General features: G+C 42.3%; 1 protein-coding gene across 4 annotated transcripts in view; it reads right to left on the reverse strand.

Moving 5' to 3' along the window:
* Nucleotides 1-729: 729 nt before the first annotated feature.
* Nucleotides 730-19,558, reverse strand: part of CUL2 (cullin 2) — a 2,069,186-nt gene continuing 2,050,357 nt past the window's right edge. For all 4 annotated transcript variants that reach the window (XM_044066711.1, XM_044066712.1, XM_044066710.1 and 1 more), the window contains one exon: nt 730-1,289. In XM_044066711.1, the coding sequence (XP_043922646.1) occupies nt 1,158-1,289 (132 nt within the window). In that variant the 3' untranslated portion in view covers nt 730-1,157. The remainder of the gene's footprint in view (nt 1,290-19,558) is intronic.

Raw genomic sequence — 19,558 nt, forward strand, 5'->3', positions numbered from 1 at the left:
TTCGGAAAAAGAAAAACTCTGGTAGCGGCCGACCAGCACTCATGCAAACTGCTTCTGCTTCAGGCTCCTTGGCAAGAAAGACTGATGTAATGGTGTCGGCTGCCACATTTTATACTACTGACGACCTGATGTCAGTCCTGGAGTGATGGCAACCGACGCAGAAATACTAAGCCTCTGGTATTTGGGCCGACTGCGGGCTACCCTGGCAGGGATAACCCAAATGTGATGACTGCAACAGTGAAACACGAAGAACATCTTCCTCCATCATTCCGATTCTGGAATGGCTACTCTAGAAAATCTGAAAATTAGCCAGGATTGAAACAGGACTACTGAATGCTGTTTTAGCCAGGTATCTCCTAAGACTAAATATATATTTTTTTAAATGCAGGTACATGCTCCCACAAGAAAAAAAAAAATTTCTAGTCACAGATACCTAGGTTCTAAACACAGTTTATCACAGAATAAATAAAAAAATGCAACTCTTGTTCAAATCTTGCATACTGCTATTGCCATTTCATGAAGTTTGTAGTACACACAGCTATGGTATGCATGGAACTGATCTCTAAGGAAACCGTGCCATATCAGTCCTTTCTACTTATCCAACTGAAGTTGTCACAAATACAACAATGCAAGTATGCTGGTAACATGATAAGCCAGCTGCTACACATACAAAGAGGTTGCAATATAATGAGCCAGTTCTTTTACTAATGTACAAACAAAACTTCACAGTTCTTTTCAATTTTTTATTTGACAAGCAGCAATATTATCCATCATTTCTTTTTTATACTTTGCTGTAGATACAATTAGGTTATCTGTAATATTACAATATTTAGTTTTACTTTATGTACTTTAAGATACATTAAAAAAACACCAACTGCAAACGTGAGAAAAAAGCATGGTACCCAACCAAATTTCCACAGTTCAGCAATTTCAGTAGAGTTTAGGAAATGTCATAATGGCATGTGCTGGAAACTCTATAGGCATTTTATTGACGCTCTTGGCGTGGCACTGGTGATGTTGTAAACAACAGTAAAGGGGCTGCTAGGTGATCGACTGAAGAACCCTATTAGAGGCAAGGGACTGCCTTCTTCCCACTGGAACACACCGAACAGTAACAGCAGCTTGCTTTGTCCTCTGGTCCCTGTAGGGTTGTGACATCACGCTACATAACTGTACTCATCTGCTGTTGTCTGACTTCTTTCAATGTACTGCTTGTCTATCAGCACTTCAATACATTTCTTGATCATACTAATACTTGGGGTAAACCTTGCTCTTGATTGGCTAAGTACCTGGGAAACACAAAGATAAAAAGTCAAGCATCCACTGAACATTTCAAAGTGATAACAAATATGTTGCCTTCTGTTTTATAATTTAAGTGCCATCTATCCAAGCATATATGAAGAATGTTTTGCTACTAAAATACACTGTCCTGCATGTTACCAATTTAATTATTTTGGGCCTTAAAATACTGCATCTCAATAGTATACAACTGCTAATACAATGGAATGCAGATCAAGTGAATCTGAGAAATGATTAGCACTCAAACTCATTTAAACAACTGTACCAAAAGACTTTAACAGGATTTATGCATACATCATACTTCAGCTAAACAGACTTGAGTGAATAAATCATATCAGAACTAACAGACAGAAGATAGTAATTACTTCCAAGGCAGACATGCCTCACTGAAACTTAAATATGAGCTCAAGAACTTAAAGAACTGACACCTGTCTCCTCATATCAGCACTTATGGACAAGCATGAGTTGTGCAAAAGAAATTCTTCTAATGCAGGTTTATATTTATATACATTTTTAACTTGGACCTGAATAACTATCATGCATTCTCAGCCACTAATAACCCATGCTCTCCACTTTCCTGCACCCTTGAGCATCTCACATCGCCCGATAGAAAGTCTAGTTGCAGTAACTCATGTCTGGATAATGCAGAGACAGAGAGTGGAGAGAGAGATAGGAGATGGCAGTTGTCATCTATAATTAACAGCATTTCCAATATGTCCCAACATGTCCCTGGACTCAGAGACTTCATGGTATAGTTTGCCATGCCCAGAGCTTGGTTTGGCCCTTCTGTGTAGGTATATATCTTTGAATGTCTGCACTGCCCACAAAGGGTGGCAACGTGAATTAATACTATCCCATGACCACCTTCCACCTATAGCAAATCCATGGCCTGCACCACGGAATGATCCTATGGTAAATACTTCCTTAAGGAAACAGCCAAATGTGTAACTACTGCCTTCATGCACTTAGATTCATAAGCAAGTACAAGGCTAGCTGCCCTTGTGGGACATTTTAAGCTTAGCCAATTTCCCTTTCTGTTCTGGAATTAACCTACCCCCATTTGGTTAGAGATTGGGCTTAACCCATTCCATGGTTGAAGATATTACCCCCCAAATAAGACTAACTGGAATCATACCACAGATAATTTGAGGGAACCCAGGCATGGGATGAAACATTTAGATGATACTTTTAGGAATTTCAATGCAAAATGTTTTTTTTTTTTTTTTTATCACATTTAAACCCTACGCACTTTGCAAAGTGATAATACAAACATGAACAAAAAGGTATCAGAAAATAATTAAATCATTTAACAAAGAATAATGGAAAAGAAGTTCACAGAATATCAACCAGAACATTAAAATAAAATAGGAGTAACTGCTATACTTGGAAAATAAATATTAAATTAAGCAAATAATAACTTCAATTGTTGTTGAGATCTCATTTGCTAGTATCAAGGTTTGTATGCTTTTTTTTAAATAAAGCAAATTTTAACTATATATATATATATATATATATATATATATATATATATATATATATATATATATATATATACATATATATATATATACACACTTAGCTAGAAAACCAACTCCAACATTGCATAATACTGGGGAAATGGACAGCTCCCTTAACCTAGTATTCTTTAGTTTAAAACAACACAATTAAACTTGCTCTATTTTTAGCCCTGCAATTTCCCTAACTGCACTTAACTGATATAAAAGAACAGGTAATTTGATGAAAATGCCCACAATATTTTAATATTTTCAATTTAAATAAGGTGGGGGACATACACACACACACACACATATAGGAGAGTTGAATACTGTCAACACTATAGTTGGTCAACATCTGCTTATTCAATCAAATTTAGTTGACTAAACAAATGGTTAAATGTGTGTCAGAATGCACAATATACATTGTTTTTTCTTTATTTTTTTATTTTATTTTTACATGCACTTTCAGTGGATATAAATAGTGTTTACACACCCCTGTTAAAATGCCAGGTTTTTGTGATATAAAAAATGACATGATAATAAATTATTTCAAAACTTTTCCGACCTTTAATGTGACCTATGACCTGTACAATTCAATTGAAAAACAAAACTGTTTGGGGAAAAATATAAAAAATAAAAAACGTACAATATGCTGATTGCATAAGTGTGCACACCCTTAAACTAATACTTTGTTCTGTGTGCACACCCTTGAACTTATACTTTGTTGAAGCACCTTTTGATTTAATTACAGCATTCATTGTTCTTGGGTACACACCTGCCATCAATTGAAGAGACTCTGATTAACCCCAAATAAACTTCAGCTGTCCTAGTAGGATTTACTCAGTTGCCTGCTACAGCAAAAGCTATGGTTCACAGAGAGCTTACAAAGCATCAAAGGGATCTCATTGTTGAAAGGTATCAGTCAGGAGAAGGGTACAAATAAATTTCCACAGCATTGGATATACCATGGAACACAGTGAAGACAGTCATCAAAAAGTGGAGAAAATATGGGACAACAGTAATGTTACAAAGAACTGGACGTCCCTTCAAAATTGATGACATACAAGATGAAAATTGGTCAGGGAGGCTGCCAAGAGACCTACAGCAACACTGAAGGAGCTGCAGGAATTTCTGTCAAGTACTGGTTGTGTATTACATGTGACAACAATCTCCTGTATTCTCATGTCTGGGCTATGGGGTAGGGTTGCAAGACAGAAACCTTTTCTTACGCACAAAAATCCAGGCCCAGCTAAAATTTGCAGAACAATACAAGTCTCCCAAAAGCATGTGGAAAAATGAGTTATGGATGATGAGACCAAGGCCGAACATTTTGGTCACAATTCCAAAAGGTGCATTTGGTGCAAAAATAACACTTCGCATCACCAAAAGAACACCATCTCACAGTGAAGCATGGTAGTGGCAGTATCATGCTTTGGGGTTACTTTTCTTTAGCTGGAACTGCGGCTTTAGTTAAGGTGCAGGGAATTGTGAACAGTTCCAAATACCTGTCACTTTTGGTCCAAAACTTTCAGGCGTCTGCTAGAAAACTGAAGATGAAGAGGAATTTCACCTTTCAACACAACAATGACCCCAAGCATACATCCAAATTAACAAAAGAATGGCTTCACCAGAAAAAAAAATAAGTCTTGGAATGGCCCAGCCAAAGCCCAGACCTAAATCCAATAGAAAATCTGTGTGGTGACCTGAAGAGGGCTGTGCACAAGAGATGCCCTCGCAGTCTGACAGATTTAGAGTGCTTTTGCAAGGAAGAGTGGGCAAATACTGCCAAGTCAAGATGTGCCATGCTGACAGACTCCTACCCAAGAAGACTGAACGTCGTAATTAAGTCAAAAGGTGTTTCAACAAAGTATTAGTTTAAGGGTGTGCACACGTGTGTAACCAGCTTATTGTACTTTATTTTTTTATATTTTTCCCCTAACAGATTTGTTTGTTTTTCAATTGAATTGTACAGGTTATAGGTGACATTAAAGGTGGGAAAAGTTTTGAAATTATTTATTGCGGTCTCATTTTTTTATATCACAAAAATCTGGCATTTTAAAAGGCATGTGTAAACTTTTTATATCCACTGTAAGTTCTAAATCTTACACACACAAACACACACACACACACACACACACACAAGAAATGGGGGGGGGCGTGTCAGAAGGTAGAATCCACGATAAGAAAAAATATACTGAATATAAACATTACATCTAATAGCAACATTGCTCTTCAAAAGAAAAAAAAACAAGTTGTGTAGAAAAAAAATGTCTTCCTATCCTAACATACAGTTTTGGAGTGATTGACTGGTCCCAAAAGGTGCTGGATCGGTTAGACAGGAAAATAAGAAGGATGCTTTATGCTACTCCCTGTTCTGATACAGGAATGGGCCTCCTTGAAATTGATTATATGCACAGATCTACAGTCATAGGACTGCATACATATCTGCTGACCTCACTAGACCCACACACAGTGAACGTTTTAAAACATGAGGAGAATAAGTCTAAGATGATTTAGTTTAGCAGAACCAAATTGGTGTCAAGTGGGAATGGAAATCAGACCAGTAGTAGATAAAAATCAGGCAGCAACTGAATGTGCCAAAACACAAAGTAAAGAATATAAGGTGCAGAATCAGATGAGAAGGCAAGAAATGTGGAAAATACATCAATATAGTTGCAAGTACAAAAAACTCTTGGGACAATCTCGTTAAGGAGAGGTGAATTTAAACCTGAAAACAAAAGGTTAATAATGGCAGCCCAAGACAGTGGACTACATACACATTGGATTACAAAGTCCATTGAACAGGTGGAAGAAACAGAGAAATGTAGGTTTTGTAAAACAGAATTGGAAACAGTTGCACATCTTTTTGCAGGGTTGTGATATACTAATGGAAGGAGGACTGTATACTGAAAGGCATAATAATGTGGCAAGACTGTAGCATTGGGAATCGTGCAAACATTCTAATATTGAAGCAGCTACATGGGATCACCCACTACCAACAGTTCAAAAAACAAATGCAAAAAAACTAGACACAGTAGTCCATGAAAAGAAGACAAAAGTAGCATTGATCACTGACATTGTTACACCCAGTGACTACAGTGTCTTACGTATACAGACAAAAAGTCATAAAATACCAGGATTTGCAGGCAGAAATGAGGGCAATGTGGAAGGAGGATACACAGACAGTTCCAATAGTAGTAAGAGCAACAGGTCTTATAAAAAAGAATTTACAATCATACTTAGATATGTTACTGATACATGTAGCTCCATATGAATTGCAGGAGGAGTTAATACTGAGCACATTGCAGGTGCTGCAAAGAGCACTTCTGACTAAGATGAAAGATTGAAACAATACTAATTTCATGAACTTTAATTATACTTTGACTTAGGGATGGGGTCTATTCCCATCATGGTACTAGAAATGCAAAAGGCTTGGAGAAATTAAAATGACAGTCCATCAGTTGAGACTGTACTGATTACTGGACCGCTAAGGTCCACTGTAAAACTTTCATGTACAGTCTAGCTAGAGGGACTAAAGAGATGGAGGCTGGTATCAATCCTAGAAGATGTAATATGCACCTTGCCAGGGGTTTCTCATGGAAGAGCACTGCCAATGACTGATACTGAAGGGTGACACTCCTCAATTCGGGCCATCTGGCTATCTGCAACATGGTATCCAGAAGGGCCCCAATGAACTCTATAGCTTGGATGGGCACTTCGTCATTGTTATTCCCAAACAGGAGCAGAGCTGGAGCAAGGAATCCCTGGCTTGGAGAAGGAGCTTCCTGGCGGGAGCAGTTATGAGTCAGTTGTACAGACAGAGGAACACTCAGAAGCCATGCAGTCTAAGGTGAGCTGCGACCACTGCCATGCACTTAGTGAACACTCGGTGGGCTGTGGTGAGACCAAAGGGAAGGGATCTGAATTAGAAATGACTGGCTCCCACCTGAAAGAGAAGGCACCTCCTGAAGTGCCTGCCTACTTTGATGTGACAGCATGCATCCTGACAGTCTATCTGAACACATCCAATCATCCTTCCTTACTAGTGGTAAGATGGACTGAGTCATGACCATCTCGAACTTTATCCATTTTACATACCAGTTTTGGTGACGGAGGCCCAGGATGGGGCCAAGGCCCTCGCGTTTTTCTTTGGTACCAACAAGAACCTTCAATAGACATCAGATCCTTGCAGGTCTGGTAGGACCTCCTGGACGACTCATTTGTCTAGCAGCTTTTTTATTTCTTATGCTGCAGCCTACCTTTGTGCGGGTGGGACTTTGGGAAGTATTTTTAACTAGGGTTTACACAAAAGGAATGGGACTACATAGCCACTGGTTATGACTTTCTGCACCCACAAATCCTGCGTGATGATAGTCCATGCTAAGGGGTGCAGGGAGAAGTGCCCTCAACCGCTTCCAGAGTGCAGCAGTTGGACATCCCTTTTTACAGTGTTCTAGAACTGGCAAGTTCTGGCCAGAACTTCTGAAGTATAATACGTAAATATACTGTTATTATTTCAGTGCCTATGACACTGTTATGAAGTATGACATGATCATCTGGAAACACCCCCCTCAAATGCATAGATTATTTGGAAGGGACATACTGAATAACTTTTTATTTAATAAGACAAATACGGTTCATATTGCATTGAAAGGTTTACAGTTTTGGTCATAGTAAAGAGGGTGGGGGGTGCTCTATCTTTTGAATGTTGCCACTTCTTTGATGTGCAAGACTGTATTTTCTTTTATGTTTATATTTATATTATGTATATATTTTGAATTGGATAAATAAAGTGGTAAGGGCTGTTGCCTTACAGAATTATGCCTAGGCCTTCTCAAGATTCCCAGGGATAGAGATCATCTTCAATTAACCATGAAACAGCCCAAGGGATAGGCATGTAATAATGTGAGGCTTCATTCCCATGCTTCACCTCAGTAATATGTGCTAACCCTAACCCTGCCCCACACTACCACTACACAAGACAGCTTGGACACTCACCACGTACGAGTACACATGCACACTCTAAATCTATACCTAAACCCTTACTTCCTGATGCACCACATATGCCTGGTGTATGACCTCAACTCATGGGTGCAAGGATATATAAGTGGATGTACGAGAGTAAGATCCTTAGACAACATAAAGCCAGGAAAACGTACAGCAGCCTGAGTACAAATACCAAGTAGAAGACCAGCTGAGAAGAGGAGATGGGAACTAATCACCCCAATTCCAGATGGTATAAAAAGGGCAGAAAAGACAGAGAGAGGGGAGGAAGAGAGATACAGAGAAAAATGGAGGGAGGGATGCAATACTGCAACAGTAATCAGTAAGATATATGCTGTTGCAAAAAGGCATTGCATAACTGTACTATGTTTTTCTTTGGATCATTGTTGCAGGATTCCAATACTGATATGCAATTCCGAAAGCTGGAGGTTGTTGAGGGTTGACAGGCTGGAGATAGGGGAGCTATCTACCAGCCATAACATGACAGACCTAGCAAAGGAAGTTCTAGACCTGGAAAATGCATCCATTTTGTTATATCTAGTAAAAATGTGAACTGATGATCGGGTGGCAGACTCCAGAATAGTTCTGGAGTCAATGCCCTTGAAGAAGGCTTCAGATGACGAGACTGCTCTGGTGAAATGAGCCTTCTCAGGTGAAGACAGGGATTTTCCATGTCAGATGTAGCAGAAGGAGATGGCCTTAGAAATCCAGTTGGAAATAATCTGTTTAGAGACAGTGTTGCCAAACGTACCCACCTGGTGGAAGACAAAATGGTGGTCCTCTTTTCCTGAAAATTTGTGTCTTAACCAAGTAGAATCTTACCTGTCTATGCACATCTAGGGAATGGTGGAGTCCTTCACCCTTGTAATGTAGATTAGTAAAGAAGGGAGGCAAATGGCTGGTCTGGTTGAGAAATAGTTCATTTACTACCTTTGGCATATAAAAAGAGGACTTAGCCCTTAAGGAGAACCTATATTTATGGAAGATGATAAACGGGGGATGGCCATAAAGGTTCAAAGCTCTGAAGCTCTTCTGGCAGAGGTGACAGCAACTAGCAAAACAGTTTCCAGGTACAGAATTTTATTAAGGCAGTGGTTGCTGGTTCAAAAGTTGGTCAAGTTCGTTTTTCCAGGATAAAGTTTGGATCCTAGGGGGTGGAATAGGCTTCCTAGGTAGGCTCAAAAAGTACAGTTTTGTACCTACCATAAATGTAGATGTCCGATAGGTATGCATCTGCAGTCATCACATATGGGTTGTCCTGCCTCAGGCAGCCCTTCGGTCGGCTGGATTCCAAAGTCTGGGTCCGGCGTCGGCTGATGTCGCCCTTTCCCCGACGTCACAAAGCCTGGGGTATAAAAGCGTCAGCCGACGCCATCTTCCTGAGTTTTTCTTGCCCCAGATGCCAGGTGCCCTCTAGGAAAGTTAAATTTGGAAAATAAGCAATAAAAAAAATCCAAACATTTGCAAAAATATATATATGTACAAACAAATACACCATAATAGATCCCCCCAGCTAGCTAATAGAGAGGTAAGCACCCTAGGAATACCACAGAGGGGAAGGAGGGAGGGTAAACCTGACTGCAGATGCATACCTATCGGACATCTACATTTATGGTAAGTACAAAACTGTACTATGTCCTTCAAGGATGCATCTGCAGTCATCACATATGGGTAGAATACCATAGCCAATCTGGGGGAGGAGGTACTAGGAAAAGGATGGTGTAGCTAAGATACCCTGCAGGACAGCCGTAGCAAAGCCTGCTCTGGATCTGGAATATAAAGGTAAATTGTAATGCTTGGCAAATGTATGCATGGAGCTCCATGTGGCAGCTTCTAAAATGTCTTTTGTAGCCACCCCTCTTAAGAAGGCTGTGGAGGTGGCTGTGGCTCTCGTAGAATGAGGTCTAATGTTAGCTGGTACAGCCTTTCCATGAAATGAGTAACAAAAGCGGATGCAATTTCCTATCCATTTTGAAATTGTCTGTTTGGAAATTGCTTTTCCTTGAGTGCCAGCAGCATATGCTACCAGCAGCTGGTCAGTTTTCCTGAAACCTTTAGTTCTGTCCAAGTAGTAGCGCAACTGTCTGTGAATGTCCAGGGTGTGCAGCAGTTTCTCCCCTTTGTTTTGTGGATTTGGGAAGAAGGTAGGCAAGTGAATGGCTTGATTCAATGAAACCCTGGATATCACCTTTGGCATAAAAGTAGGATTAGTTCTTAATGAAACTCTGTCCTGGTGAAAAATAATAAATGGCTGAACTGCCATCAGGGCCTGCAATTCGAAACCCTTCTTGCTGAGGTTATTGCCAGAAGGAAAGCAGTCTTCCATGAAAGGTACTGTAGATCTGCAGATGCTGCTGGTTCAAATGGAGGCAGTGTTAGTTTTTCCAACACGTAGTTAAGGTCCCAAGCAGGTAGAGGTGGTTTCCTAGGAGGTTTGATGTTTTTAATTCCTCTTAGAAACTGTCTTAGGAGAGGATGAGAAAAGACAGGTGGATCAGTATTGTACTCAGCTGAAATTGCTGAAGCATGAATCTTAATAGAAGAGTAAGACAGCCCATTGTGGAACATTTCTGCCAAATATTCCAGGATATGTGCCATGTCCATCATTGTCGCATCTAGGCCCTTTGTGGTGTTCCAGTTGAGAAATCTTTTCCATTTTGCTGAATATGCCTTCCTTGTGGAAGGGTGGCGAGCTTCCATAATAATATTCTTCACTCTCTGGGATAGCTTATCCTGAGGAGGAGTCAAGGTATTCTCCACGCTGTTAGTTGCAATGTTTTCAGGTTGGAATGTAGAGTTTTGTATCTGTGCTGTGTCAGTAGAAGTGGCCATAGAGGTAGGGGTCATGGTTTCGTACGTGACATGCTCCTTAGCAGTGGATACCAGTGCTGTCTTGGCCAGTCCGGAGCTATCAGAATCACTTTTGGCTGCTCTGCCCTGATCTTCAGTAACACCTTGGTCATTAATGGAATAGGAGGAAATGCATACATTGTCAGATTTCTCCAGCTGAACGAGAGGGCGTCCACTTTCCACGCTTGTGGGTGGTATGTCCTTGAGCAGAATTTCTTCAGTTGATGATTGTGGGGGGATGCAAATAGATCTATGTCCGGGCTCCCCCAAGATTGTGTTATCTGTTGAAAAATGTCTGGGTGCAGCATCCATTCGTGTGCATCCATGATATTTCTGCTTAAGCTGTCCGCCAGTGTATTGTCCTTTCCTGGCACAAACTGAGCTTATAGCTGCATATTGAGTTTCAAGGAAAGATCCCATAGATTCATTGCCAGTCTGCAAAGTGGTTAAGAATGGGTACCTCCTTGCTTGTTTATGTACCACATAACTGTGGTGTTGTCTGTCCTTATTAGTAGATGGCCTTGATGCAGAAAGAGTTTGAAGGCCTCGATTGCATGTATCACTGCTAGCATTTCTTTTTGATTTATGTACATGCGTAGCTCCTTTTGTGACCACTGTCCTTGGATACCTCTGCCCTCCATGTGTGCTCCCCAACCTAGGTCTGAAGCGTCTGTTGTAATAGTTTGGGAGGTTTTTGGCTTTGTGAAGGGCAACCCTCTGTTGGACTGGCTGGCCTGAGCCCACCAGAGAAATTCCTTGTGAAGGCATGGAATGAGTGGGATTAACGTTTCCAAACTGTGACTGTGCTGAGTCCATAAACTCCTTAGGTACCACTGTAGCTTTCTCATATGTAGCCTTGCTTGTGGAATCAAAAGAATACAGGATGCCATGTAACCCAGGGCCTGCAGGAATTTCCTTGCAGTCAGCTGGGTTTGTCTTGTCAGATTCTTGAAGTAATCCGGTAGTTGACTTTGTTTTTCTTCTGTGAGATAAGCCATTTGGGTGGTTGTATCTAGATCCGCACCCAGAAAGGTTAATCTTTGAGATGGAACAAGTCTTGATTTGTGCATGTTGACTGTATATCCCAAGGCCTGTAGAAGATTGATAGCATAATTTAAGTCCTTTATCAAAGTTTGTTGGTTGTCAGCTTGTATAAGGCAGTCGTCCAGATATGGGTAGATTTGAATCCCCTGGAGTCTGCAGTGTGCTATTACTGATGCCAGGCATTTCGTGAATACTCTGGGCGCAGTAGATAAGCCAAAGGGCAATGCTGAGAATTGATAATGCTCTGACCCTGCAAGAAATCTGAGGTATCTTCTGCAACTTTGTCTGATAGGGACATGCAGGTATGCCTCCTTGAGGTCTAGAGTAACCAGCCAAGACCCCTTGCCCAGCATGGGAAGGAGTTGCTGTAGAGTCAGCATTTTGAATTTTGGCACAATGAGATAAGTATTCAGTGCGGACAAGTCGAGACTTGGTCTCCATTGATGCTCTTTTCTTGGAACAAGGAAAAGCCTGGAGTAAAATCCTTGGCCTTGTTCTGAAATAGGAACTTTTTCTATGGCTTTCATTTGTAGTAAGTTTGAGATTTGTTTCAAAGCCTCTGCCCTTTGATTTGGTGGCAGACCTGGCATGCCTTTTCTTTTTGGCAATGTGTGGAAATGGAACCTGTATCCGTTGTCTATTATTTGGAGTGTCCATTTGTCTCTTGTCATGTTGTGCCAATTTCTTGAGAATAAAGAAAGCTTTCCGCCCAAAGGTGCTTCTAATTGAGCCCTGGTTGGCGGAGTCAAAGCAAAGTCATTGAGTTTGTCCTTGTGCAGCAGTTGCAGATCCTGAACTGCCTGTCTGGATTGGAGGTTGCCATTGACGGCCTCTGTAGGAGCCCCTAGCTTGCCCTCTACCTCTGGCACGCCTGTTCCTGCCCCTTTGAAATCTTTCTGTGTCTGGAAAGGACCAATTCTTGGAAGGCCAGTTTCTGCTGAATCTAGGTGGTTGGACTTGAAGAAAATCCTTAACTGTTTGTACAGATTTTGCCTTTTCCTCAAATTTCTTTAGGATGTCTTGAGCAGTGGAACCAAATAACTTTTGCTTTTCCAGTGGAGCATCCAAAAGCTTAGCTTTAACATGTTCTGGCAGAGATTGTTCCTTCAGCCAAATATGCCTGCATATGACAACACCTGTCATTGCTGACCTACATGAAGCTTCCAATGCATCATAACCACCCTGCAAGAAGTGGTTGCTAACCTGCTGGGAGTTATGTACCAGATCCTGAAGGGATTTACGGTCAAGGGGTTTAGAAGAAGACAATTTCTTATGCATTTCTTCTAACAAATACTCTTGATACTGTATCATATGAAACTGACAATTTAATGCCCTCATAGCAAGAGTGGCAGAAGTATACACTTTTTTACCCCATCTCTCTAATGCCCTGGACTCCTTTGCAGAGGGGAGTGGGTTCTTAGTAGTAACAGCTGCAACCCCTTTAGGGCCCTGTGAAATAGTTTCAGGGTCAGCAGAGTGGGCCTTATAAAGAAAATTATGTGTGTCCGGGACTCTGTAATACCTATCGGGCTTAACAGGGGCCGGAGGCAGAGTGTCAGGGGTCATACTAGAGTCAGAGTATACATCTTCAATCACATTTAAAACAGGAGGAATAGCCAAAGGTCTATGCTGAGGTAAATGGAGAAAAGTTCTTATTTTTTTCCTGGAATCAGAATATTCCTGGCCCTGCCATTTGAAATGCTATCTCATAGAGTGAAGGGTCTCCCCAAAGGAAAGCTCTTCAGGAGGGGAGGCCGAGGGAATAGATTCCTCTGCATCCGAATCCTCGTAGGCCGAATAAGCCTCCTCCTGGTAGTCTGAGTGATCCGAGCCAACAGTGGCCTCCTCTGAGGAAAGGGGATCAGGAGGATCCATCCTGGGCCTTTTGTCTAGAGGGGGTTGGGAGCCCCTGTCCGGATGAGGCTGAGAGCCCCTAATTAAGGAGATAAGGTCCTCTGCTAAAGTTAGAATCTGTGAACTAGAAGAAGGTCCGTGAGGAATAACTCTGGGAGGCATGGCTTTAGAGTGTTTTGCAGCTTTAGCCCTGGTGAAGGCCTTAATAGACATGGATGCAGGAGGCCTGGCTGCACCACGTGCTGGTGTAGCTTAATCTAAAGGTATGGTGTCGGAAGATTCCAATACCCCAGTTTCGGGAGGCAATTCTGTAACCGACTCGGTAGGAGCCTCCGGGGCCGAGGCTGTCGGTTGTAATATTTCAGGGTTCGGAAGTTCCAAGGACTCTGTATCAGCCGAGACCGAGACACTCGCGGTAGGCCTAGCCGTGGTTTCAGCCGAAACCGCGGCCCGCGTGTGTCAGTCCTTGTCTTTCCGTTTCTTAATTAAATGTGATGTCGGGGTTTCCGACTGCATTTTGTAGGCAAAACTATCCCCAAAAAACTCTTCTGCGAACTCCGACCGATGTCTAAGAGTGCGTCGGTTGAAGGAAGCGCAGGCAGAACAGGCCGAGACGTCTCGGTCTGGGCCTAAGCAAGGAAGACAATAAGAGTGGAAATTCTTATGAGGTATTTGTTTCCCACAAGTTAAACAATTATTAACTTTTTCTGACATCGGCTGAGGCAAGAAAGAGTCCCCAATGGGGTACTTAGCTTTTGAAGTCTTTGGATAGCGAATTTACAGGAGCTGGCCGACCGGCACTTGCGAACTGCTTCTGCTTCGGGCACCATGCGGCAAGAAAGACTGAGGAAGATGGCGTCGGCTGACGCTTTTATACCCCAGGCGCTGTGACGTCGGGGAAAGGGCGACATCAGCCGACGCCGGACCCAGACTTTGGAATCCGGCCAACCGAAGGGCTGCCTGAGGCAGGACAACCCATATGTGATGACTGCAGATGCATCCTTGAAGGACATGCAGGACGTCTTTTTGAAATTGTTTGACTTCAATTCTGGAAAGCAAAGGAGGGTTTACAGACATGCTGGCAGAAACAGAAGACTTTGGTCTTAATGGAGAAATAGGCTAGTCCACGTTTAACTAACTCACACAAGTCAGAATAAGCAAACTTTCTACCTAAAAGAGGTATGGACAAGCTTTTCCACTTGGAGATATTAAGACTTCTGAGTTGTGTGTTTTCTTGCCTCCTGGAGCACGTCCATTGAAAACTAGTATCTGAAATGGATTACAATTCTATCACTCAAAAAGTCAGTTTGAGAGCCTGCAAACTGGGATGCATTAGGGAGCCCCATATGTGTCAGTAAGTCCATTTAGTGGGGTAACTTGTGAAGAAGGAAGAACAAATTCTGCCCAACAGGGGATTACTAGCAAGATTTCTGGTTTGTCCACATGGATCATCAGAATACCTTTGGGATTAAGGGAGTGGAAAGGCAAAGAAAAACGTCCTACCGCAATAGAAGGACAAGGCATCAGTTCTCCAGGCCTGAAGACAAAGAGTCTTGGAGGAGAACAGCTTGAGCCGTCTGTTCTGAAAGGCAGCAAATAGGTCTATTTGAGGAATACTACATTTGTGGACTATGTCCAGGAAAAAAAAAACATGTTCAACATCCATTCATGACGGTGCTCCATTGACCAGCTTAGTGAATCTGCAAGAATGTTGTCTTCTGACAGAATGTAAACAGCCTGTATGGACAGACTGCTTTTATTGCATAGTTCCATGCCATTAAAGATAGGTTACCCCTGTTTATTGATGTACCATATGACTGTGGTGTTGTCTTCGAAAAGACAGAGGGGACCTGGATTTCAACGGTTTGAGAACACCTGAATGGCTCGAATGAAGGCCTTCATTTCCTTGACATTGATGTGTTCCCTTATCTCCTTGGGGGAACCACTGGCCCTGAACCTTTGTAGAGTCCGTCCACGCACCCTAAGCCAGATCTGATACACCTGTGTGTGTCCTGGGTGAGTGTGGCACGGTAGAGCTGCTTTAGTTTGTATTTGAGAAACCTAACACTGCAACTTCTTCAAAAAGGGCAAGAGAGGGATTTGAAAGTCCAGTGGATGACAGTGCTGTGACCTGAGGGACTTCCAAGTAGCAATGGATCGTTCTCATGTGCATAATGGCAAAGGTCACCATAGGAACTGCGGCTGTTATTTAGCTCAGAACTCTCAGGATCTCTCTTGCTCAAGTCGAATCCAGGGAAGGCAGGGACTGGAAAGTAGCTGGACAGATATAGGATTTTCTCATGATGTAGAAAGACTAATTGAGAGAGTGTTCAGTCTGCAATCCAAGACTAAATCCTTTGAGAGGTTTAGACAAGATGTCTTGAAGCTAATGGTGAAACCTAGTCTTTCTTTCCAAAAGTGAAACTATGTAACTTGGAACTACAAAGTATCATTGCATGGAGCCTGGATAAGATTATCCAGGCATGGAAATATTTGTATGCCCTGAATTCTACAAAAACCAATAGCCGGTGTGTAGCACTTTATGCAAACCCTGGGGGGCAGCAGAAAGACTGAAGTGCAGAGCACAGAATTGAAAGTGCAATGAAAGAAAAAAATGAGAAATGGAAGAACTTCCTGCAGGTGAGGTGATAGGAATGTGTAGGTATGCATCCTTTAAGTCTATGGATACTAAAAAGGCTTGTGGAAGGATAAAAGGCGCTACAGTTTGCAAGGGCAGCATTTTGAAATACGGCATTTCTAGAAAATGTTGAAATGAGATTAACAGTCTATAGGCCTCCAAGCACCCTCCTTCCTGGGAACCGGAAAAAGTCTTGAATAAAAACCTTTTCCCAGGGCTACAGAAGGTCCATGTTCTACAGTTACCTGGGAGAGAAGGTCCTGATTGAGGTGTGGAATGAGGATGGCCTGATTCAGTGGAGGTGGAGAAATTCCCTCCAAGTCATCTCACAGCCATGTTGGATGATGTCTGTAATAATGGATTCCCAAGCTGAGAGGGACAGAGTTAATCTTTTGGACAAGAGGTTTTCTGAACTGAGGAGGAATAAGATAGTCAGATGGAGGCTGATTTGTCTGGTGAAAAGGTGGCTTTCCAGATTTGGAATCTGTGGTAGGTTTCCCCTGAACACTTTGAGCTTTTGCTCTCTACAAATAAAGGAAGTCAGCTTGGAAGGACGATTCCTTTAATATCTGGGGACAGAGGTTAGCAAAATCTGTTTAAAATCCTACATTACTTTTCCCTTTTCTTGCAGAGTTTTGAAAAGTTAAGCTGCATTAGGGCCAAAAAAAAGGTCTCTATGAAGGGGGAATCCAGCAACTTGGCCTTGATATCCTCTGGGAGAGAATGAAGGTAAAGCCAAGCAAAACTATGGATGACAGAGACAGTGGCTGCAGCCATGGGGGATGCTTCTATAACATCATAGCTGCAGTTAATAAAATGTCCGGATACTTGGGCAGCCTGGTTGGGCATGAGGGACACCTGTGCCTTGTACTTGGAATTCTCCCAATAGTCTTGGTTTTGTTCAATTCCCCTAGAGTGGTCAAAAGGTGTTTTGTCATCTGAGTTTGTTAATTCAGGGCCCTAAAAGCCAAGGTGGCAGAGGTGTAGATAGTACATGGCCCCACAATCTCTATCTGATGGCAACCCAATATCTGCAGGTAAAAGATTAGTGGGCTTATCAGTGGAGACAGAAATAAAAATTGAAGAATTTATTACAGGATTTTTGTAGAGAAACATCATGTCTTCAGGGACTTTACAAAACCTGTCAGTCTTTTTGGGAGCTGGAGACTGGGAATCTGGGGAAGTAGTAGTAGTAGTCGTGGATGAAAAGACATCCAGGAAAGCTTCTACGACTGGGGCAACTGGGTGGGTTTTGATGCCCCTACCTTGAGCAAGTCAAAGTATCATTTTTTTGCACATCACATTCAAAATGCTGCACCATCCTAAATGTCTCCAGAAAGGAAATCTCTTTTATAGGGGAGTCAGAGGACAAAGGGTCTTCATCATTTGAACCTAGCTGTCCAGGAGAATGAATCTGAGATGAGTAAGGCAAGAAATCCTCATCTGAATCAGATGCTTCTTCCTCCTTACATAAAGATTCATGTTAAAATCACCCTAGGTTCCCCTTCTCTACAATCAAGGTAAGCTCAGTCTCGCAGATGTGAGAGAAGCAGACAACATACTGGCCCCCAACAGGGCTGTGGTAACCAGCGTCTGAGAAAGAGTCAAATGTGCAACAGATTTCTGTTAAATCTCAAGGGGAACATCCAGATCAGACTAGGCAGCTGAAGATTAAGGCCTAGATCTCTTAATCTTCTTTATGGGTGTGAGCAGGACATCCAAGGCAGAAAGTACCACTATCTTCGATTGCACGAGGCACTTCAGAAATTGGATCTCTACATCTTTAAAGAGGAAAGTCTGGTACAAAGGATTTTAGGGAAGAAAGACTTGGTATTTCAGTAATCATGCTAAGCCCCTAAACAAAACAAACTGGGAGTGGAGTTCAGGGATCAGCCTACAACAGTCACATTTCCCTGTCTCAGCTGACATTAAGAAATCTTTTGTATAAATACAAGACAAAACAAGGTTTCCCATTAGGGCACTTATCAAAAAAAGTGTAGGCAATGGTAGCAGCAGCAACAAAGTGGTTTACAGACTGATGAGACTATGATCCTGCTTTCAAACGGATGGCAAGATAGTCAGAGGATCTTGCACTCTTATGTTAGTGGACTGAGGTCATATGCCAGGTGCATGTTGTATCAGGAAGGTTTTGGCTTTGGTACACCAGATGGACATCAGGTTACTTCAGGCAGGATAACCCATCAGTACTGGAATACTGCAACAATGTTCCAAGGAAGGACATCTGATGGTTGTTCCCACTGTACTGAGGAGATTTTTAAAATGTGCTGTAAATGGATTTATCTAATTCTGTGCCTTTTCCTCCTCCACTATCAGCCTTTGAGGAGGCATATTATGCTGCCTTAAACAACTCTGATTCACAGTCTTCAATCCCCATAAAAGCAGGCAGGCTTCACAAAGTTTCTTCAACTAATAAACACTTATGTTTCTCTTTAGTTTCTTCCCCTGTGGATACAAGGGACAGATTTGTTGTCATTTTTTTTCTTTTCACTTGACTGTACAGAATTCTTAACTAACAGTCCCACATGTTGAAGTTCATAAGTTCATAGCTAAGTACTAGGCTAACTGCCCAAGGGCATTTATAATCTGATCTAACCAGCGAGGGGCTGACCTCCGGTGTGGAACACTGGTCGCCCATGTTGGTGATGACCAGGTCCAATATGTTGTTCCCTCTGGTGGGGGTGTTGACCAGTTGATCCAGGGCATTCGAGTTTATAAATTCTAGGAAGCGTTGGGCAAGGGAGTTAGTATTTGAGTAGTTCTCCCAGTTTATGTTTGGGTAATTGAAATCACCCAGTATTAGGGTGTTTGGTAGGACCTTCATATTTCCCAGTGTCTCCAGAAATGCGGAATGGGGGTCCTGGGTCATGGTGGGTGATCTATAGCAAGCCACAATTTGGACTGCAGTTTTGCCCATTGTTAGTTGCACATGGATGATCTCTGATGCATTGTGCTGCGCCACTAACCTGGAGGTGTGGGTATCCTTGATGAATATGGATACACCCCCGCCTTTTGTGTTTCGGTCCTGGTTCTGTGGCCAAAAGGTATGGTACGAGTTATAGCCTAGTAGTGCTGGGGTGAATCAGTCCCTGAGGATGAGACAGCAGTCCTTGAGATTGATCCAGGATCCACGGGCTGTGAATCAGGTGAGGCCATAGGAATGGGAACCAGACTTGACGGGGCAATGAGGATCACTTTGGTTCTCAACCTTTGAGCATTCTGCAGAAATTTTGGGATGAGGGGAAACGGGGGAAAGGCATACAGTAGACCCAGGGGCCAATTGTGCATCACAGCATCTCTCGGTGACTCCCTTGAGGGGGGATCAGGGCAAAGTAGCTTCTGCATTTGTTGTTTA

The sequence above is a fragment of the Protopterus annectens genome, chromosome 3.part1 (genome assembly GCF_019279795.1).
Source record: "Protopterus annectens isolate FY-2018-M chromosome 3.part1, PAN1.0, whole genome shotgun sequence".
NCBI classification, from domain to species: Eukaryota; Metazoa; Chordata; order Ceratodontiformes; family Protopteridae; genus Protopterus; species Protopterus annectens.